Genomic DNA, 23110 nt, shown 5'->3' with positions numbered 1-23110 from the left:
GCGACATGCAACCAAAAGTTCAAAACCCACATAGTGGAGGATTGTTGGGATGCGAGGTTTTGTTGCATCTCTTGTGTGAACAACCCCTTCCACCTCATGTGTCAAGCCATGTGAAGAACCTCTTACAACCTTTGTGTAAAGCACAACCACTTGTATTTGTGCATAGGCAGCCACATCTTGTGCTCATGTGCAAGGTTGTACCAATACGTACGTGTGAAATTGTATTGTACGGTACGTCCGTACTGATCCGTACAGTACGCGTACGGATCGTATAGTACGGTGATTGTTTTTAAAAAAAATTAAAGCCCTTTTAGGCTACTGGACTCTGGATATCGATTTGCGTGAGTTTTTCGCTGCCCAGTGCCGCTACCGAGCGTTACAGAAAGGCTTTTGCAGACTGTGCAGACCAACTACCTACTACCCCCCCCCCCCCCCCCCCCCCCCCCCCAACTCTCTCTCTCTCCCCCTCTCTTTCCCTCTCCCTCTCTCTCTCTCTCTCGAGTCTCTCTCTGCGAGAGAATACACCAGTCAAAGCATCCACTAAATCCTCGATTCCTCTGAGCTCTCTGAGTCTCGACTCTCACCTGTGACCTTATTATTTGCATGTTTTCAGCAGGCTGTTTTCATCATGCCGAAACCTACGAACCCTTTGTGGAAAGAGCACACCAATGTAATTGAAGTTGTGAATACTCCTGGGCAGGCTAGATCAGGTTGTCGCAAGTGGTCATGCAAGAACTGTGGTTTCACGCTGTCGAGTACAATCACTCGAGTTGTGATGCATCTAACTAGCATTAATTGCACGAATAATTGTGGCAAGTGCAAGATGGTACCTCTAGGTGTGCGGGAAGCATTGATTGCTGAGAAATTCCCTGCATTTGCAACAACAGACAAAGGAAAAGTGGCACAACAAACACAAGACCGTTTGCAAGATGCTCTTCTTGGACAGCTTGGTGACTCTTCTACACAGGTGGAGGAGAGCTCAGGGTCTCAGCAAATTGCAAACAGGAAGAGGGCTCGTATCATGCAGGAAGAGGAGGATGAGGAGGTTGGTGATGTGCATGTGCGTAGGCAGACCACCTTGCCTTCACGTGTGCATTCTGTGTCTTGAATAAAAGAGCATCAGAAAGTGGCTGAGATGGAGATTGCTCGCACTCTCATTGAGTGCAACATCAGTTTCAATGTCTTGAAGACTGAACAATGGAAGAGGATGGTGAGGTCCATTGCCCAGGTAGGTGTTGGTGCCACAGATACATGGTATGGCCTCGATTACAAAAAGATGTGCACCACAGCACTGGAGGAGCAGAAGGCCTTGATAGATAAGGCGTTGGTGCCTGTTAAGGCTGGATGGCAGCAATTTGGATGCACCATCATCTCTGATGGATGGAGTGATGTACGCAGGCGACACATCATTGACATACTTGTGTCTTCTTTTCTTGGTACATATTTCTTGCGTGCTGTGGATGCAGGAAAGGCAGGAGATAAGATCACAGGTGAATTCATTTTTGAGCATATTTCAAGGGCCATCAATGACATTGGTAAAGAGAATGTGATTCAAGTTGTCACAAATAATGCAGCCAACTGCAAAGCTATGGGAGAAATGGTAACGGCACAGTTTCCTCACATTTTTTGGACTCCATGTGCAGCCCATTGTTTAGATTTGTTGATGGAGGACATAGGCAAACTGCCTTGGGTGCAGCCAACAATTTCAGAGGCTACCAGATTGACCACATTCTTCCGAAAGAAGCATCAGGCCTTAGCCATCTTTCGTAGCCATAGTACCCTTGATATGGTGCGGCCCTCCAAGACCAGGTTTGCATATATGTATTTGGTGTTGCAAAGACTCTCCAAGGTGATGGATCCACTGTTGCAGACAGTTGTGGACCCAAAGTGGAGAAGCATGGCTCGTGCAAACAGTGAGAACACCAAAGCCATTCAGAGGCGTGTGTTGGATGAGTCTTTTTGGACAGAGGTCCATACCTTGATAGTGGCTTTGCAGCCAATATATGTCTTGCTACGAGTCACGGACATGGAGGGCTTGACATTAGGCCTTGTCTACCATCTCTTCATGCAGATGAAGAGCCACATCACGGCATGCCAAGCCTTGACTCAGGAGCGGTGAGTGTCAGATTTTTGCATGCCATTCTTTTTACATCTAGGCCATGTATCCATTGCTAATTTGAGTGTGATCATTGCTGATTTTTTTGCAAGCGAGATGATATCCTATTCTTTATAGAGAGTAGGTGGAAGTTTATGAGCCGTCCTATTCATGGGATGGCTGCTTTACTCCATCCTTTTTACAAGACCCCAAAATTGTTTCATGAGAGTGAACTCCTCACGCTAAAGGATGAGTACATTAATGATTCGTTTGAGGAGCACGAGCAGCTGGCAATAGATGCAGAGATGTGCAAGTACATGAACAACTTGGGGCCATTATTTTCACGTCAGGTAGCATTGCGTCCAGAGGCAACCAGTTGTCCTCTCACTTGGTGGCAGAGTTATGGTCGCCAAGGTCTTCCATGCCTGACTACTATGGCTCTACGTTTGCTCTCGCAGGTATCTTTTAAATCTCACTTTATTTTTCTATCTTGGGTCTTGCACAATGCGTTTAAATCCTGCCAACGACACCGTCAAATGCTTTAATGCAGGATTGCTCATTCGGTGCTTGTGAGCGCAACTGGAGCGCTTACTCTTTGATCCATACCAAGATCCGGAATCGCCTTAGCACTTCTCAGTTGGAGAAGCTAGTGTATTGCAGGGCCAACATGAGGCTTGTGCGCTCTTACCACGCTTTGGGGACACCCAAGAAGGTAGTATGACGATGTAGTATGACATCCTATGTATATGTTTCTTATTTACACTATTGTTAACAAAATGTACATTGTACAACAAGTTGATCCCTCACGTATCAAACTGGTAGTTGATCCTACTGTGGAGGAGGCGGACCAGCATATCAGAGATGAGCAGGAGGAGATAGTACGCATGCTTCATAGAGAGCTAGAGGATGTCGATCGGCGTGTGACAAGGTCTCGTGCACGTGCTTACAACATTCCATTACGCCTCCAGGATACAGGTGAGGGGAGTGCACGACGGAAGAGCATTCGCAAAGGCAAGCTACCCATACGTACTCCTCGGCGGCGTGCGAATGAGGCAGTCCATCTCATTCACACTCCAGAGGGAGAGGAGGATAGTGATCCAGACCCAGTTGGTGCAGACGAGGCCACATATGCTATGGTGATAGAGCTAGAGTTTGATGACGAGGGCAATGTCGTGGCAGATGGCAACATGCTCTTTTCAGCATCATCTTCTTCTTCTTCTGACGATGAGTTTCACTAGGCACTAGTGACTAGTTACTAGTCTAGAGTCTAGACATTTTCACATATTTCAGCAGGATGTTGTTTTTTATCTACGCTCTATCAGGAGCCATTTTGGCTTGACATTTTTCATTATTTTGGTTCCATCCTTATTAGCAGTTTGTGCCATGTGGGCTACTTGAGTCTTGAAGCAATGTTTGTACAATTCTGAGTTTATTGTCAGCAACTTACCTTTTTTTCAATTCCTTCATGCTTGAAGGTTGGTCATTGTTCTGAGTTCTCTTGTCAGCAGGTAGAAATGTTTTTACGTTGTTCAATGTATATTGTTTCTTGAAGGTTGGTACTTGTTTTGAAGTTAAGTGAATCTCTAGTGGATATGTGTGTAGTAATGTGTCCCCAAGTACTTTGCATGATATAGGTTGGTTAACCCTCTAACGAGGAAAATAAAATTTTCTTAAATTTCCTCTCATTTATTGTTTTTTTACAAATACGTACCTAAAAATTTTTTTCCATACGGCACGACGTACAGTCACGACGCGTACAGTACGTATGATACAACCTTGCTCATGTGTCAAAAGGCTGTCTATTTGCATATACCTATATAGAAGCATATTATGTTGAATAATGTGAAGTCTATCATTTGCAATTATACTCTATATTGTATTGTGCAATAGTTTCTCTCTCTCAAGCTCTACACTAACCTCTTTAAGCATGCTTACGACATGAATGGCACACTAACACATCCACCTTAACCCTACAAACCAATCCCAAAGACAGTGACACTGAATCTCCAAAGGATGGTCACAAGCTACACATGCTGCCGAGAGGCCACTATGTACAAGCCAACTTCACATTGCTGTAGCTCTATTTGCAACCAGCCACTCGAACAACGTAAATCACCACGGCTTTTTGGCGTCCCAAAACCTCGCCTAAAAAGCTATCAAGAACTCAGATATGAGACCCTCCTCCTGCGAATGAGGTGTTGCAGCACGACGAGCCTCTCCGTGCTGCCAGTATGTGACGTCCCAGTCAAGCAATGTACTGAAAGAAAGGGACACCTGGATGGTTGGCTGAGGAGAAAGGGTCTCGCAAAAGCACTATCCAGGATCCCACTGCACTCATGCCAGTGGGCAACTCTCACAAGCCCACAACCTCCAGTGGCCTGTCTCAAGAGCTGCTGGGTTAGGATCTATGACACGAGTCCTCCCACAGATGCCCACAACTCAGATCCTTTGAAAACAACACTCTGCAACCTGTTGGGCCTCTACAAAAACTCTGTGTAAACGACCCTCGTCCTGTAGCTTGAAAAACATGGAGGCTACAGTCTCTGAGAAAGCCCCAACTGCGATGAGGATCTCCAAACGCCTAAAGGTCCCCATCCATCTGGGTGCTGCTGACTCGAGAGGTGTAAGCCACTCAGTTGGTACTGCCTCTGTAATGTCCTGACACATGCTCTGCACCCCTCTCATGCCCTGTAGCTGAATGCTCTGAAGCTCCTCTGACAAAACCTGAGAACTGCAACCAATGGCCAGTCACCTAAAGTGCGTGCTGGACCCTTTGCCATGGAACTCCAAGAAACATGAGGCCTACTACGAACCAAGTGGCCTCTCTGCGTGCTAACCATGGGGTCCCAAACAAGGGGCTGTCTCAGACGCTCCTCCATACAAGTAGGTTGGTGTTGCTCCAGGCCTCTCCGCAGCTTCTCCCAAGAGCGAAGCAGGCTCATAGCAAAACGATCCTCTAGTCTCCTACTCAGGCCAACTCTACGCATCTCCGTGAAAATCCATCTGGTGGAAGGTCTCCAAGGGCCTCTAGCCTGAGGCACTCTAGCTCTAAGCCGCTGAAGCAAAAACTCCTTCCATGGCTCCTCCCGTGGAAACAGTCCTCTAACAACAAACTTCCCAAGAAGGGCTCTACTCTGATGTGCTGGGTCTATGATCCCCAACCCTCCTTATGAACAAGAAAGAGTGATGACCTGCCATGCCACTTTGGCCCGCGCTATCTAAGTATCGTGCCCTGACCAAAGGAAATTCTTGAGCAGCCTCTCTACCTGGCTGATGCAAAAGCTCAAAAAGATCCAACAAGATGTAATGTACTACATAGTAGCCAACAGCACCTGGTTGGCCACTACAAATCTGTCTGCCAAAGAGAGTCGTGCTGAGCTCCAATGTAACAGTTTCCTCCTGATGGACAGGAGAAGGGAGGAATCCGCTACTCAGGAGACAAGTCCAAGCCAACCTGACAACCTAAGTATCGAATTGCAGTCCCTGGGGGGATCCATCTGAAACCCTCACTTGGCAACCAATCAGGCGTAGGAGCACTGCCAATCGAGAATGTCACAACTCGGTGACGTGGCCTTACAATAGGTAGTAGAGCACACAATACTCCCTGGCTGGCTGGCAGCACAAACCCAAAAAACACGCTGGAGTGCTGATGTGGCATGCTGTATGGCAGTCTCCCCAAAATCGCGGGCAGGCTGTACGGAAATTGCTTACATGGCAACAACGTACAGAGCTTTTTGGCAACGCTGTTTTTGGCTGCTTTATTTGGCCACGCAAGGGGAGAGAGAGAGAGAGAGAGAGAGAGAGAGAGAGAGAGAGAGAGAGAGAGAGAGAGAGAGAGAGAGAGAGAGAGAGAGAGAGAGAGAGAGAGAGAGAGAGAGAGAGAGAGAGAGAGAGAGAGAGAGATTTAATTTTTATGCTTGCTTTATTTTGCCAAGTATGGCCTGAGAGAGAGACCCCTTTTGCTTTATGAAGAGCTTTTGATTTTTAGCTTTTGGGCTCTGCTTTTAGCATCCCTTGTAATCTTTAAATATGTGGGCAGGGCCTCACAACTCAGAGCATCTCGACGCAGAGTCTGAGAGTGAGCACTTGCCTGCACTCTTGTACTTGGGACACAGATTAATACAAAAAGAAATACCGAAAGGGGTGCCAGTCTTTGGGGCCAATATCTCTAGGCACGAAACTCGCCAGTGTCGAATCAATTGTGAACTGTGAACTATTTTGAAGTGATTGTTTGTGGTGTCGCGGTAGATTCTCGACTTGGTGTGTCCAAGTCTGTTATAGTGGTATCAGAGCGTGGCCGATTTCTCTTCTACGGGAAATCCGATCCTTTTTACGCGACACTTATGGCTTCAGGCGGAGATCAATCGACTTCCTCTGCATCCGGAGATGCGGGAAGAGATCACAACGAAGATCCACACGAGGAGTATGCGCATTCTCTATGCGCATGGTGCATACTTCATGGACCGCTATGGTTCGCTTGATATATGGAGTACACAAGGCATGGAGAAGTCCCACTATCGAGCAAAAGGAGTCTACTTCAAGAATACTCGGCATGGTGGTGGTAGTTCACACTCCAACTACCTCCAAGAGATGTTTAATTGGTTTTTTAGGCACACCTTTGGGAGAACTCGTACTATTGAGAAAGCAAGAGAATCGATGTTAGCAAAGCAGTTACGCAACGCTTCCCGTACTGCATCATCTGAGAAGTGGAAACGCTCGCAAGTGTCCCTCAGCCACGAAGCTTGGCGTGCAACTAAATATCGAAAAGGAAGCGTTTGGGCGTCGCGTTAGCCGTTCGCATGATCCTGGTTTAGTTGTTCAATTCAATTGCTTTATTTGAGTTTCACTCAATTGGCCGCATAGTGTGAAAGGGCCCAAATCTCAAAAAAACCTATTTAAAGGTTGAAGGGGCTCATTTTGTCATCTTCCCTACTAGGTGCAACCATGGTAGTAACAAAACAAATGGCTAGGATTGCATATCCAGAGGGGCCGGATGGCCAACGACTCAAAGGTACAGCAACAGAAGCAGGAACTTCACAAGCTCAAGGTGAAGTCCACACAGAAGAAGTTGGAGCTTCAAATCAGCATGGCCAGTCCTCTACAACAGCAAAAGAGAGACGGAAGCATCGTCTTGTTGTCTATTCATCGGACTCCAACGATTCTGATGGCAACAGGGAGGATGAGAGCGACCATGGCAAAGAAAAAAACAACCAAAAGCAGCCGTCAGAAGGCTCCGAAGAGACACAAACGGATGAAGATGCCCCATGGGTTGGCGTCCAAATACAAACTTATCAGGCTCACATGTCTATTGGGGGTAAGACACTTCCTAAAGGGAGTGGACCTACACCATCACATCCAGTAGATAGTGAAGAGCACGAATCAGATGGAGAGTGGGTGGAATCCGATTATGAGGTGTTGGAAGTGCCTGTGCAAAAAAAAAAGAGAAAGAGCATTGTCTACAAGAAGAGGAAGCAAGCTGCCCCGACTCGTGCCAAAAATGCACCTCCACGTCGACCTCAGAAGGTATGAAAGCGTTGCCGTGCTTTTGCGGAGATTCGACACTATCAAAAGAGCACCGAGCTCTTGATTCGGAGGGCCCCTTTTGCAAGGCTATGCAGGGAGTTTTTGCAATTGTACAACACTCAGTTTCGGATGGGCGTCGTGGCCATAGAGGCAGTCCAAGAGGCAGTAGAGCAATATTTAACTGGCATATTCGAGGATTCTAACCTCTGTGCCATCCATGCAAAGCGTGTAACCATTATGCCCAAGGATATGCAGCTTGCTCGCCGTTTGCGCCATGAGGAGTAGCTTGTAATTAGGCATCAACCTTTTTGTATTTACGAAACTCCAAGATTGGGAAGAATTTGAATACAAGCGTCTTTTGATTCTATATCCCACTCTGTGCATTGTATTGGGAAGAATTTGAATATAAGCGTCTTTTATTGTATACCCCAGTGCGCATTGTATTGTTTTAATTCTGCACCATGCAATGTAGCAGTGGTTCAAGTTTTGTCTACCTTCTATTGTATGTATGTAGCCATTACCTTGTTATTGTGAAAAATTGCCTACGTTTAGCACCTTGGCTAAGTGGGGCATGCACTTCCTGATGTATCCATGCTATGTGACTCACTATTGCATGGCAAAAACATCTACAAAGTGTTCAAAATGGCTTGGAATGCCCCCAAGTTGGCTGCCACAAGGGCGCGCATTTGGGGCTTCCAGAGGCCTATGGATGGACATAATGCGCGCCCTTGTTGCAGCCTCTCCTAGTGCTTTGCTGACACTCTCCAGTGGTTTCCAGACAATTTTGACAAGCAATAAGTATGTTTTGTTTGCTTCAATGCTTCAATTAGCATAGATGCTGCTGGAATTCATCCCCCCTTAGTCCATGTCAGTCCTAAACTCCAAAAAGGGCTTAGATATTGCCACAAAGTTTACTCTTGTGGTTTGTTAATACAACTTTAGGTATCTGGGGAAAGATGGGCTTAAGGTTACCTGGGTATTCATGTCTTCCTGTTTTGCAACTGGGTATTATTGTCTTCTCACTCTGTTTTGTAACTGGATATGCTCCTATTCTCCAAGAAGGGTTTAGATATTGCCACAGTTTTGTGGTTTGTTAATACATCTTTAGGTATCTGGGGCAAGATGGGCTTAAGGTTACCTGGGTATCCATGTGTTTCTCTTTTGCAACTGGGTATTAATGCCTTGAAACTCTGTTTTGTACTTGGGTATGCTCTTAGATGTGTCCAATTTCATCTGCCACAAAGGGCGCGCATTTGCACACTTCATCTGCTGATGAAAATCCCTAATGCGCGCCCTTTGTGGTAGCATTGTTTAGGGACTTCGAAGCCCTTTACTAGGCACATACATAACTTTGGAAGCCTAGAAATAACAAAGTATACATTTTTTAAATTTTAATGCCTGCCAAAGCCTTTAGTAGTCATAGCAAAAATTATGGTGCTTCTCATACACAATGGAAGCCCAACATATAAGAAATTCAAAACCTTGCAAGAAAGAGAGTCAGACAGCAAAAAGTAGTTTCATTAAAGAAATCAATGCTTTACATGATATCCGGCTTTTGCTTTAGGATCTTTCTAATTACAATTTTCTGGCGCTTGGCCTTTTGGGGTGGCTCCCTGTTAAGTAAAGTGGTTGTGATTTCTTGGGTGTCATTAACCCCTACAGCTTGGTTCATGCTGACATGGGCAATAAGGCGCCCGTGAAAGTTTACACCGAAAGTGGATATTGCAAAATCTTTCTTTACAAGCACTACAAGGTTGGCCGTTTGGGCAAGTGTTGTTAAACACAATGCCTTGGAGAGTGAACGGAGAGAAAAAATGTTGTAGCGACCATTGGGAGAGTAGTCGGCATGGACAAACACCACGACACCAGTGGGAAGTGTGCCGAGGTAGTGAGCAAGTGCCGCTTGAGGTCCGAACGGCGTCCTCCTCCCCCCTGACCGTTGCGCCCAGGCGTCAACCTCCAGAACATCCTGCAGAACATAGGTTTTCTGAGATATGGCACAGAATTATGATATAACATTAACAAAATCATTTGTAACAATCAAATGTAAGTGAGCATCTATACCTCTTGTCTACGATCCTCCTCATCGGCATCCGGGTGCAAGTAAAGATCCACGCTTGACTTCCCCTTTGGATCAAGCAAAACAGGTGTTGCAGCAGGTGGTGGTGAATCCACTCTTGCGCGTTTAGCCAAACACATGGCTTGCACGGCCACAAACTCCTCCTCAGAGACCTTGGCCTGCTCGGCCGCTGCCACCTCGGCTTGTGCGATCGCCACTGTGTCCGCCAAAGTATTCCCCATGGGCAGTAGGAGATCATCGTCATGGGAGGTGGTGGTATCAAGCTCAAACTTTCCATGGGCATCAAGGATGGCGAAACACTCATCCATGCGAAGCTCAAAGGATTTCTCCAGATCGTGCATAAACACAAACTCCTCCCCACCCACCACAATGGAGGAGAAGCGGGTAATCTCTACCTCAGGGATGGCATCCCGAGTGGTGGTTCCTTTTGGCGGTCCCGAGGATGAACCGACTGATGGAGAGGCCTCCAAGAGGCCTTGAATCCCTACAGGGTAGGTCAAGGCAAGCGTCCTCTCCTCTACGGATGAGTCAATGGCCGCGGGCTTCGGGTCCTTCACATCAGCCAATACCCCGCCGATCTGCAAGTGAGGTAGCACTACGTCAGGGCCTGCTGGGCACTCGTGAAGGAGGAAGATCATTATGACCTGAATAGAGAAAAAAGTGTTTCCGATCCTTCCCTTACGCATTGCTCGCACATCATCAACTTCAAGCCGCACATATTGTCCGACGGGTTGTGCTATGGTGGCAAAGCGTGCAAGCCTCTGATGAAATGGCCTGTCCCCTTGGTAGATGTGGTGGAGAAGGCCTTCAGGGACCCATTGCCCTGGTCGGTTTGGTAACTCAACAATGAATCTCCCCATGCACGTGGAAATGTATGAAGTAATGTGCTCAAGAGATTGAGAGTGGAGGGTCAAGGTGGTTTCCAAATCGGGTTGGGTTGTGAAAAATGCTTGAAGCTCAGGGCGATTTGCATGCCCAACCTCAGTAAGGAATGCATCTAAAGCACTAGTAGCAGCCATGTCTTCTCTTTGCGTGATCGGGTATGCTAGGTCTCTCTGCAATGCTGGGATGAAAATGGTGAAATGAGGAGGTGGTCCTCCTTATATAGACATATTCTATCTCGAAAAAAATAAAAAATATGCATTTAAAAAATAAATTTACACCACCTTAAAACTCAAGTACAAAATCAAGTACAACACCTTAAAAATTTTCAAAATCTTTAATAAAATATCCAATAAATAAACGATTAAAGTTACAAGCCAATTCACTTAGACAAGATGATTTCGTCTGTAGCCCAATCTTTGTAAACAAGCATAGTGGCCTCCATCCGCCTTCCAATCTATACAACCAAAAATGGGCAATCAAAATACAAAAACCCACAGAAAATAAGAAAAGGTAGCTAAGGAAGCACAAAGCAGACCTTGCGTTGTTCTCGTTTGAAACTTGCATTACCGACATCCTCGAATCCCATTATGACAAAGTGTTCCCAAAGATTGGCAAGAGTCCAATGCGGATTCACTGCAACCCTAAACCCTAAACCGGCTGCCTATGGTGGCTATGGTAGCTTTGACAGTGGAGATAGAGAAAGAGAGGAGTGAGAGGTAGAGAGGTAGAGAGGATAATGGAGCTGTGGGCTATGGAGTGTGGGACTGTAGAGGGTTGATGGAGGTGTGAGAGAAGGGGGAGCTATGGAGAGAGAGGAAGAGAGTGGTGAAAATCTTTTGGCTATGGCTGCCTTGACTGTAGAGAGAGAATGGGAGGAGGGAGAAGAGGGAGAGTGCGGGAGAGAAAAGTAATGAGGGAGAGAGAGAAAAGTGGATTTTGGGGAGGAAAATTGACTTTTTTAAAGTTAGTTTATGTTTTGGGGCAGTTTTGGAGGCAAATGGGTCAAAACTTTGGATTTTTTTTTAAAAAAATCAATTTTTTGGGTTTTTAAGCATGCACGTTTTTTTTTGGGGGGTCCCTCCCTCTTTTATGACACCTCTCTCCTCCTATTTACCCCCCCCCCCCCCCCCCAGCCTACCTCCCACCTCTCTCTAAGAACCAAGCATTGAAGAGGGACACAATTAGGTTGCACCCCTACCATTCCTCCCCCTCTAGGTGATATCCCAAGAGCCTTCTCATTGGTTCTCCCTTAAGCCTTCACTAATCAAAAAGGCCCAAGGAGAGTCCATATTTTTCCTAATGCGGTGTTTCAATGGATTTTCTTAATTGTTGATTTTTCACTTTGCCGTTTTAGCGCATTTTATTATTTTCTTGATTGTTGATTTTTTTAATAAACAGGTCAAAAATTAATAATCAATAGCAATTGAGCTTGGATGGAGAAACTGAAGATACGCTGATGATCAGAAGGACAAGGTGGACAGGCACAAAAAATTTCAATCAAATCGACAGATGGAAGCGAGAAGCATAAATTAGGCCGCCAAGGTCTACTTTTGCAAATTCTTGCAGAATGAGCTAACGAAATCCGATTGAAGAAATTTTTGAGTCTAACATAGATTTTACGGCCTAGTAGGACTAACAGGGATCTGGGGAAAAATAGTTTGGGAAGTCCGAATATAGATATCCAAGGTAGCCCAAAATCACCTCATTTCCACTAGTCACTCTTGGAGGAGAGAGCTTTTTGCTTTCTTCGCGTGCAATTTTGGGAGTCTACAGTCGTCCATTTACAGCGCCGTCTCGCACGAGACATGAGGGGTAAGTTCTAAACTTATCAATGAAAAACTGTATATGGTATGGTAGCAAGTCCAAGCTCAAGAAAAACCCCTAGAAACCTAGCTGTGCATGAAGTCCTACGACACAAAATTGACCATAGCGGTTTGTAAACTCAACCAAATTGGACGAGACTTGAATTGTAGCATGCCCCTATATAATAGAACACTTTTGTATCACCAGATGACCATTTGGCAGGGGTTGAGGGGGTCTCAAGTAAATAATCTAGGTTTTTGCCATATGCCAAAATTGGATTCTGACTCCACGGGCAGCTTATAGACTGGGTCTATACACAATGTACCTAGATGGTTTCATGGAAACAGTCAAGACAAGCTCTCGAACAACAGAAAACAGCTTGAAGGCTACAAAGCGTCAAATTTGACATATGAAGTCAAACTGACTCCAAATGGGCCAAAACTGGATGAGTAGCTTTACGACTATGTAGCAGACAAGTCCATAGCTTCAAAAGTTACTAACCAACTCTACATGCCAGTCACAAAAATTGGTGGTTTCAGAGTCGACAAGAGCACGAAGTGATGCCGACACGACCGAACTTTACCAAATTAGGACTTGTTTTAAATGTATTAAAGATGTTTAGGTCATCAAATTGTCAATTCTTGCAACATGTCAAGTATGAGCCAAAATGATCAAGAAAAACTCTGATTTTGCCAAAAAAAATGCACAAAAGTCTTTTCAATCCAGAATTTGAGTTAATTGTCACATTTTTCATCCAAATCACCCCATATCTCACACAAACTCTACATCATGCCTAGAACCAAGTTGCAACAAAAAAAGTACAAATTGATGAAAAAGTTAATAATCGTAATTATTTACTTTTCTTATCAAAATGGATGCAATTTGCAACTTTGACCTTATGGGACCAAAGAACATGATGTCACAAGCCCACTAATAAAAAGTTTAGATCTCAAAAACTCAAAATCTCTTTATATCTACTGTTTTAGAGTCTAAAAGCCTAAATTTGGCACCCTTTTCACCCAGTGCACTCAAATGAGCCCACACTTCACTCACAGTACCTAAATGCCATATGTTTCAATCTTGTGATGTCAAAAATGCAAAAAGTTCAAAAAAATCCCCAGTTTTATAAATAATCAAGATTATTTACTTTTGTTGCAAATTTTGCCTGAACTGCATGATTTTGATCTCTACATGTTTTTATGCATCTATGCATGCTCCAAAATTGATTTGAAGCAAAATGGATATCATTTGCCAGCAATCCAAACTAAGGACATTTCATAGAGAAATTCGGAGAATTTTCTAACTTTGACATTGTATTCACTTAATAGGAGCAATGCAAGCGACTGAGAAGGCAAAGAAAAGGGTGTCCCAGAAAGATAAGCAGCTGTAGGAGTTGTCGCCGTACCAATTAGATCCAAGCTCAGTGAAGACAGCAAAGGCAACCTACTTGTCTAAAGAACAGCTCGAAGAAAAAAACATAACAATTTTCACTGGTAGATTCAAGAGTGAAGAAGGACACTAGTAGAATTACAAATGCTACATAAGGAGGTTTATGATGTAGCGGCAAAGCTAGACACCAAGGAAGCCAACAAAAGGCTGGGGCTTTGAGATTTCTACGACTAGGAACCATGCGGAGTGGATTTCCAGAAAGCATATGAATTGCTATCCTCAATCAAGGAAGATGGATTGGCCCAAAGCACGGATCAACAGAGGCAAAAGGTTGAAGTGGTGATCACTAAAGAAATAGTGGCCAAGGCACTGAAGCTGCCAACAAAAGATATGACTATGCAGGCCAAAAATAGAAAGACAACAGAAACTTTTACCAAGGATACTACTGCTACCACATTTTCTGATCTCATCCTATGACAAATGGAGGATCCAGCTCGCCTCTACCATCAATATTTCCACATCCTCTCAAAGAGACCGCCATGGTACACAACTCCAAACCATGCAGTTGTGACTACTTTCACTCAAGTATTGAAGTCGACAATCAGGCAAGCAATAGATCACGCACAATACGTGCTTACAACACTGAAGGGCACGAAGAAAGAGGGAAAGATCACATATCTGGGAACTCCAGAAGTGCTAACAAGAATAGCATATCATGCTATAGGAATGGCCGACAATTTTTCTCCAGCCCGAGATCAGAACACATGGATCATTTCAACTCAACCTTCTCCGCGGACCACTAGATCAACAAAGAGAGTATACAAATCAGATGAGGAATCTGCATAAAGTTCCCATGAAGCCCGTGAAATCTTTGACAACAAAGAAACCAGGGCAAGGAGGGAAGCAATGAAAAAGAAAGCAGCGGCCGCTCACCAAGAGGAGCCGCAACAAAAGAGGGCTAGAATTGAAAGAGAAAAGCAAACATGCGAAAGGAGCCGCAAAGTTGCAGGTGAAGACCCCGAAGATGGAGTGCAAGAGAGGTAAAGGGACCAAGAACCAAGATCCCTGCAAAGAAAGTTCTAGAGGATCCCAAAGATTTTCTCAAGGGGATGTATATGGAAGCTGAAGCTTTAAAGATGAAGGAAGCTCTAGAAGCTCAATGAAAAGCAATGGAAGAAGCGGTTGAACAACAAAGACATGCGAAAGCTTCCAAATAAAGTGAGTCACATCTTGACCAAGAGGAGATGTGTCCAAGACCCATTCACCAACTACGGAACAAGAAGATTAGCCCATGCTGAGTCTAAGGCCTTCATCACCAAATAAATCTAAGGAAGATGAAGCAGCAAAGGAAAAATATCATGAGCAAGAGGAAGAAGAAAATTTGAAACAACCCAAGGAAGCCGAAACAATTGCAGCAGGACCTTCCTCTACAACAGATCAAGAAGAAGCAGTTGAGACATCCACAAAGCCTCAAGAAGCCGAAGCAAGCAACTGAGGCATCCACAAAGCCTCAAGGAGAAGAAGTAGAACCACATCCACGGCCACAAGCAGAAGTCACTATACCAACAAAAGAGCCACAAACCAAAACAACCCAAGCTTCTAAACAACCCCAGGTAGATCCTGAAGACTGGGAAACCAATGATGAAGTCATAATGCAGGTAAACGAGTATGCAAAGCAAATGCAGCTGATGACAAATAAGATGAGAACAACAATACTTAGTTGGAGTGCCAAGGCTAAAGAGCTGGAGCAAGTGATTGATTCTCTACAAGTAGAGCTAGAAGGAAGAATGAATGTCATTGAAGATCTTCAAGGGCAGATTAAAGCACTAAAAAATGAAGCAAAAATAAACCAGATTGCAAAGGAGAAACAACAAAAAGAGATAGAAGAGCTAGGAGAGCTCCTGACAAAGTTATATGATGTATACAAAAGCAAAGATCAACAACTGACAGAAGTAACCAATGAACTTTTAACCACTACTCTATCAGTACAAAAGATCCAAGTGCAGCCCAATGTAACTAATGCCTCTTTACAGTACTCTGAGCAACGAATCAATGATCAAACGGAATTTCTAAAACAGATAAGAGAAAACCCCACTGTAGCCTCAATCAAGGGAACATATGAAGTCTACAAGACTTTAGAAAAGAGGAACAAAGACCTTGAACTTGAGCTGAAGCTGGAACAAACGCAGAGATGAGAAATTGTATTGATGCAGGTTCAAAGAGAAGAGCAATTGCTCAAGAAAATAGAAGAATTGAAGAGAGTCAATCAGCTGCTAAGAGAGGGACAAACAGAAACTCAAGAGGAGGCAAAAACCTCTGAACAACCAACCATCAACATACCATCAGTTTCTTTTGATGATATGGAAACACAGCCATTAGAAGGGCTAGCAAGAGAGTCAAATTTTCAAGTACCAATCACTGAAGCCGAGCAAGTGCCAATGGTCCAGATTTCTAAAGCTGAGGAAGATGCGTTGAAGGAGCAGATGGTCCAAGAATCAGATGCTGAATGGAAAGCAACAATGGATTAGGAGTTGATTCTCCACTCAGTAAATGTAACTCAGCTCACTCTCAACCAAATCAATGCTCAATGGCATCATCAATCACTACCCTACCCATTGATAAATGTGGAGCTACTGGAGGTTAAGGAAAGAATTTACAAGGATATGCAGGCAGAAGGCTCAGACACATCCACCCAAAATGGAGAAGGAAATGGTTGAACAAAACTCTAGATACCTAATGCTGTTCACAAGAGCACCTACAGCCCTACATTTTGTCATGTACCAAGGGTAAGGACATGGCAGGCACACGATGCACTGAAGAAGAAGAGGCCAACATGGCTAAATTACCCACGACCACTAGCTCCAGACCAGGGACAAGCAATGGAAGAATACATGGTGAAAACCCTAACAGGCGCCATGACCTTCTTCAAGAGCCTCCCTGACCTCTCATGCGCAATGCTTTGTAAGATATGCAGAATGCTGCTCACCTACATTCAAAATTTTCATGAGCCTGAGCAAGCAGGAGCACCATGGATGTCTTTCTCGAAGGCAACAAAGGTCTATGCTATGATTTAAGTGGACAGCCTTCAAAAGAAGTTCTCTACACCTTCTACGCCAGATGTATGTTTCTGCCGTCTAGCAATATGTTGGCATTTGAAGAGGCATTCTATACAAGTTTCTTCCCATGGCGGACGAAGATATTTGGGCCAATGATCAGAAACCTTACATCAAGGTTTGTTGGCTATTCAGCCATTGAACTTAAAAAAAGAGTCACCATGCAGTTTTTGACAAAGAAGGATGAATCAGATATGAAAGAGCCTACATGCGCTTAAAGACCGCCTTGCCAATCGTCAACCGAAGACTACTTTAGTCCATGAAGCTGTGTCAAGTAATGACACAGTCGAGGAGGGGAGAATGTTAGCAGCAGCAAGCTAACTCGGATAACATTTTTCAGAGCTTTTATTATAAAAACACTTATTATTTTGATAAATTGGGAATGTTCTAGCTCCTACTTTCCAGATAAACAATGTAATTGATGAGCCGCGGCTACAAGCTTGCACATTGTATCAACCTATCTTTAGTTAGAGCTCCCTGATTATTAGTTTTGACCACAAAAACCTTGGCTAAGGTATAAAAGACAATTTTTGTAAAGTTTTGATTAAGTTTGTGGATAATATAACACAACATGAGCTAACGGCGCTCACTTCCTCCCTTCTTGGTTGTCACATTGTAGTGCCGTCTATTGCGTTGCAACCACAGGTAAGAGCTCTACACGTTGATGTAAGCATTTCATGGTAATCTGTAGCTTTTGGCATCATCAACCCGTGGCCTATTTTCATCATAAGTAGTTATTTAAGCTATAAAATCATAAAATAAGTATAGTCGGGGTATTGGGGCATCATTGCTAAGCATTTAGATGCATTCTGGGTCGAAAATGACTAGGTCAAAAACTCACTGCTGTTAATAATTGTGATTTTTACACTTGGCTTAAAGTGAGTTTTGAGACCATAAGCATGTGTGCTTAGGTCTTATAAACATGTCCTAGAAGTTTCGTAACGTTTGGATGTCGTTTGATGCTGTAATGGTTATGATTTGTTTGTTGATTAGCGACTAGCTTTTGGTGATTTCGGTCATTTGAGTGTAGTTTGAGTTATATGCGAATTGTCTATTTTTTTCCAAGAGATTGACAATCTCTTGTAGCCTCTATGCACTAGTCGAGTGAGCTTCGTCCCATGGATTGACAATTATCTTCGTGGTTTTGACTATGTCTTCAATAAGATAGGAGTGAGATTAGAAACCCGTCCCACAATCTTCTTGATCTTCATTACTATGCTATTATGCTATGCTAAGAAAGAAGAGTGATGATAAGTGGGGAGATATTTATTTCTCCTATGAATGATTCTTCTTTCTCTTCCCTACCCTCATTCCCCACTAGCTCTCTCCACCTTCGAAGGTGTTTGAGGCCTAAGGACTAAGGCTTGGGATAGTTAATTCTTTTTTGCAAAGTTTATGTTATGCTCGTTATGCATGAAGCTTTCCATCTTCATTGCATCACCTAGGTCACAAGGAACACAAAGATTGTATTGTTCTAAGTCTCTTGATGGGAGAATCTATAATACAGTCTAATATTGCAAAATTGCCGAGGGCTAGCTCCTTTTGGACTTCATACGGTTCAATAATGGTAAATCCATAGGCAAGTCTAAAAAGAAACCATTATTAAGACCAAAGCTCCTGAGGTGTGCACCATATCCCACATAGTGGGCTCAACAAAACCAATAATAGATCTTAGTCCCACTTACCCTAATATAATTAGAAAAATCAACCATTAATAGGCTACTTAAGGACCTCTCTTCTTAAGCAAGAAAAGAGAAACCAAATGCTATGATACCAATGTAATGGAAATGGCCTATAAACTTTGAGAATAGCAATTAAGAGAATTAGAGTGAGCATTTTTGTGAGGCTACTTTGAGAACATAGAGGGTGAACTTAATTGAAGGTAGCAACATAAACATAGTACTTAATTAACTTGGCATGAACAATACTTTTGCAAGAGAGAGAATTAGAGAACATGAAAATAGTTGAGGACTAGATTTACTTGGAGCTAGTCCCCCCTCCAAAAGACATTTGTATTAAAGATTCTCCCATCAAAAGAGACTTGGTACAATATAATCTTTATGTTCCTTGTGACCTAGGTGATGCAATGAAGATGGAAATCTTCATGCATCACGAGCATAACATAAACTTTGCAAAAAGCATTAACTATCCCAAGCCTCAGTCCCAAGGACTCAAACACCTTCAAAGGTGGAGAGAGCTAGCGGGGAATGAGGGTAGCAAAGAGGAAGAAGAATCATTCGTAGGAGAAAGAAATAGTTCCTCACTTATCATCACTCTTGTTGCTTAGCATATCATAATAGCATAGTAATGAAGGATATGGAGCTCTTGCACTTCACTTTAGACAATGAGAGTGTGTGTGTGTGTGGGAGAGTATACCTCCTCTCATGCTTGGTCCCTCCCTCTCTCTCTCTCTCTCTCTCTCTCTCTCTCTCTCTCTCTCTCTCACACACACACACACACACACACACTTTTGTATTATTTAATTATATCATTTGGACATGTGTCCTCTTTTTCCTCTTTGAGAGAAAGAACTTAATTATTGCAATAGGATTCAAGCACATCATGAGGGCCAAATGAGGAGGATCTTGACATGTGTCTTTTATGCTTCTTAAGATATCATGTTTGAATTGAACACTTCAAGCACCTTAGTTATTTAAGAATGAAAATTGTTTATGCCTCTTGTGAAATCATGGTTGAATTGAACACTTCAAGAACCTTACTCATTTAAGCATGAGAAGCACCTCAAGCTTGGGCAATGTTCCCACAAACACCTTAAGCACCTTAATTAGCAAGCACGACAAGCACCTCATGCTTGGGTAGGATTCGTACCTCAAGGTCAGCCCTAGTTTGCCTAAGGTCAAAGGACTTTTCAACACGGGTCTAAGGTCAAAGGAATCTTTAATGAAGGTAACCCTAAGGTATTTAAGCTCCATTAGGTAGCATTACTCTTTAATAGACCATCTTTCATTTGGACCCCTTTAACCTTGGCCTCGTGTTGAGACAGATCCATAAGAACATGTCTATATTCTAACCCTTGTTCTCGTTTATTCTCCCACATTAAATCATCAATTTAATATTATAAAATCATTTGGGTTGGTTAGATATTAGATTTTATGACATGGCCTAGTTGCAGAGCATTTTATACATGCCAAATACCTACTTGCAGAGCTTTCTAGCAATGATGTTCAACTGTGCCATGTGTGAAGGCCTACCTGATACTTAGAGTTTGTCTACTAATGTACCTATCTTTAAGTAAGGGGAACCTATGGAACCTAGGAACTACCGTACTATCATGATTGGACCACATTGGCACGGTTGTACGCATCCATCTTTGAGCAATGGTTGAGTAGATGGGCAGAGAGAGAGAGAGGGTGTATGCGGATAGCAGGATAGGCAGGTTTTAGGAGAGTTTTCTCTAATCTTGATCATATTTTGACACTCAGAGCCATTATTGAGGCGGGGAGATCACATGGGAGACGGCTCTATTGTTGCTTTGTGGATTTCCACAAAGCCTTTAGTACAGTTTCCATAGCTCAACTGATGCGCAACTGCAGGAGGTGGGGATACCCACATAGTTGATTTGGGGGATCATGGCTCTAAACAGGTCAATAGTGGGGCATGTACGCACTCCAAAGGGGATTTTTTATTTGGTTCACTCCACTATCCGGGTGAAGCAGGGTTGCCCGCTATCTCCTATACTATTTGGCATGTATGTGGATGAGGATTTTGACTACATTGAGAGGGATGGTGATAGAGGAGCACAGTAGAACTGAAAGAGAGAGAGCATAAGCGACCCATGGAGTGGTGTAGTTCCACCCCCAAAGAACATTGGCCCCAAAGATTTATGCCCCTTTTGGAATTTCTTTATTATTGATTTATCCCAACTACTTTCAACCGCATATTCCTTGCTCCTAGCACATGCTATCTGCATAGAAATAACAAGAGCTTTCAAAAAAACTTAATTTTGCACATGCTAAAATTTTCTTCAGAAACCCTAATTTTTTAAATTTGTCGAAATGAAAATATGTTTGCATGAATTCGTAGAGTTCATTGAGGGGATCAACTTTTCCTTCTGCTACATTAATTACCTGCTACAAGCAGGAATTGATCCAAATTACCCTTTATGGGTAACATTGGTTTAATGTATGAAGTTGATTAGAGCTTGAAAATACGAACTAACACGGGGGGAAGGTCCGATCCCTTCCCTTCCCGGAGGTATGGCTGAGTGGCTTAAGGCCCTAGCCCGTCAAATTTGGAAGGACCATTTGCTCTCTTGCAAGTGGTCCTCTTTATGGCTTATGCCCCTTAAACCAAATCAATGAAGACAGGAGCACGCCCGTTGTTGATTGTATGAAGGGTGGGTACGAAGGGTTGGAGTGGCTAGTAAGTCCGGGGTATGGACATGCTATCTTGTGAAATCTCAAAGCACTATCTTGCTATGTCTACTCTTTGGTATGCTTTGAGAAAAGCACATGACTAAAGCTTTGATACCACTATCACCAAGCGCACCATGACCAAGTGAAAAGAGCATATTGAACAAACTTTCAGCACTTTAATAACAACTAAACTGAAAGAGAGAGAGAGAGTACACACGACACGCAAAGTTGCGTAGTTCCACTCCCAGAGAACTCTAGCCCCAAAAACTGGTGCCCCTTTCTGTATTTCTTTATTATTGATCTGCAAAGGATATATCTCCCGTTGGAATCAACCTTCCAGCTCTGCATCCATATGCCTGAAAGAAGGGCCCTTGTAAAGAGTACAAATGTTGCCAAATGCAGAGCCCCAAAAGCTTCTACCTAAAAGCACTTACCAAAAGCATTTGCACTCAAAAAGCTTTATGCAAAGCTATCAAAACCTATCAACATAGAAAGCAAAAATCCGTAGAAGTTGCATGTCATCAATTGGTGCAAAACACAAAAATCCATACTCTCTGCTACATCAGCATGCAAAAAAAAAATCTGGAGTTGTCCATACAAATGTGCCACATCATCAGTTTGTGACACATTCACTCCACTATTGGAGTTTAACACGGATGCCCACTCTCCCCTACATTGTTTGGTTTGTATGTAGATGAGGTTTCACATTACATTGAGAGGGGAGGTGAGAGAGAAGCATGGCTAGTAGGGACCTAGATCTCATTACTGCTATATGAAGATCAAGGGGATGCAACAACTGTAACAAACTTGGGCACCCCAAGTCTAGATTATGTCGCGATGCCAGAGAGATTCACTTAGAATACTTCACAACTTTAAAATCACAGTTCAATTTAGTCAACACGGCCCTGCGTAGTTCTGTGCCAAGAGAGATTGGCCCCAAAGACTGACGCACCTTTTAGTATTTCTTTTATATTAGTCTTTGAGCAAAGTACAACTCCCATCAGGGTTCCCTGCTCTCGAACTCTGTGCCCATATGCTCTAAGAAGTGAGCCCCTTAGGGCTCTTTTATTCTTACAAGGGATGTCAAAAGCAAAGCCCCAAAAGCAGTAAACTCAAAAGGGAAAAGTCCCAAAAGCAACTTGTTCCAATAATCGGCAAAAAAGCAGTCAGCATAATTTGCGAAAACCTGTACAGCCTACCATGTTAGGAGCTATAAGCGCAAAATGCAAAAAACCGTATTATCTCCATGTCAACATGCCAATGTTAGCCGTTTTTTGGCTATCCAAATTGCCATAGTGAGCTATCTCACCCTATCAAAATCACTCTAACATTGTGGCTATCCTCACACTTTTACTATACATAGGCACATGTGAAATAAGGGACTTTTTCCATATCTCCTTAAAACCCTCAGCTAGCTAGTCATTGGACTATTTGAGAAAAAAAAAACTAACATATATATTATGGTCCATTTGTGTTTAAATATTTCATTGTATATAGAGATTTTTATTATAATTATTTTGATATTTGTTTAAAAATGTTTACTTTGGTGGGCGTCGACTTTGGTATGTTATGTACGTCGACTCACTGTTGCCATAATTCTCTTACCATTGTACATACTCTTGCTTATATAAATAAATATTTTCATGCAAGCCTCCATAAATCTTGGTGTGAACCCATTCCAAGAAAAAAACACAAAAATAGCTTTCACCTAGTCATTACCTTTTACTAAATTACCATTTTCCGACATGCATTCTTACTTACTTCTTGTAAATAGTCCTAAATCAAAAAAAGAAAAAGAGGACCCCCTCATTTGACTCTATGTATTTTAATATATATTTCTCTTTTT

At 43.2% G+C, this 23110-nt stretch overlaps 1 protein-coding gene and 1 pseudogene across 1 annotated transcript; both read left to right on the top strand.

The window, feature by feature from the left end:
* The first annotated feature begins 1135 nt into the window (after positions 1-1135).
* LOC147455041 (uncharacterized) lies at positions 1136-2119 on the top strand. The gene has a single exon (XM_086517106.1). It carries the CDS (start codon positions 1136-1138, stop codon positions 2117-2119), a length of 984 nt encoding a protein of 327 aa, XP_086373232.1.
* Positions 2120-2762: 643 nt separating this feature from the next.
* On the top strand, positions 2763-3367 carry LOC147455040 (uncharacterized; annotated as a pseudogene).
* The last annotated feature ends 19743 nt before the right edge of the window (positions 3368-23110 follow it).

The sequence above is a fragment of the Adiantum capillus-veneris genome, chromosome 7 (assembly GCF_014529385.1).
Source record: "Adiantum capillus-veneris isolate H3 chromosome 7, ASM1452938v2, whole genome shotgun sequence".
NCBI classification, from domain to species: domain Eukaryota; kingdom Viridiplantae; phylum Streptophyta; class Polypodiopsida; order Polypodiales; family Pteridaceae; genus Adiantum; species Adiantum capillus-veneris.
This window is presented reverse-complemented; position numbering and strand designations above follow the sequence as displayed.

Bases quoted from the DNA above. Each gene is read 5' to 3' on its own strand.
- LOC147455041 (XM_086517106.1), top strand. From the start codon at position 1,136: ATGGAGATTGCTCGCACTCTCATTGAGTGCAACATCAGTTTCAATGTC.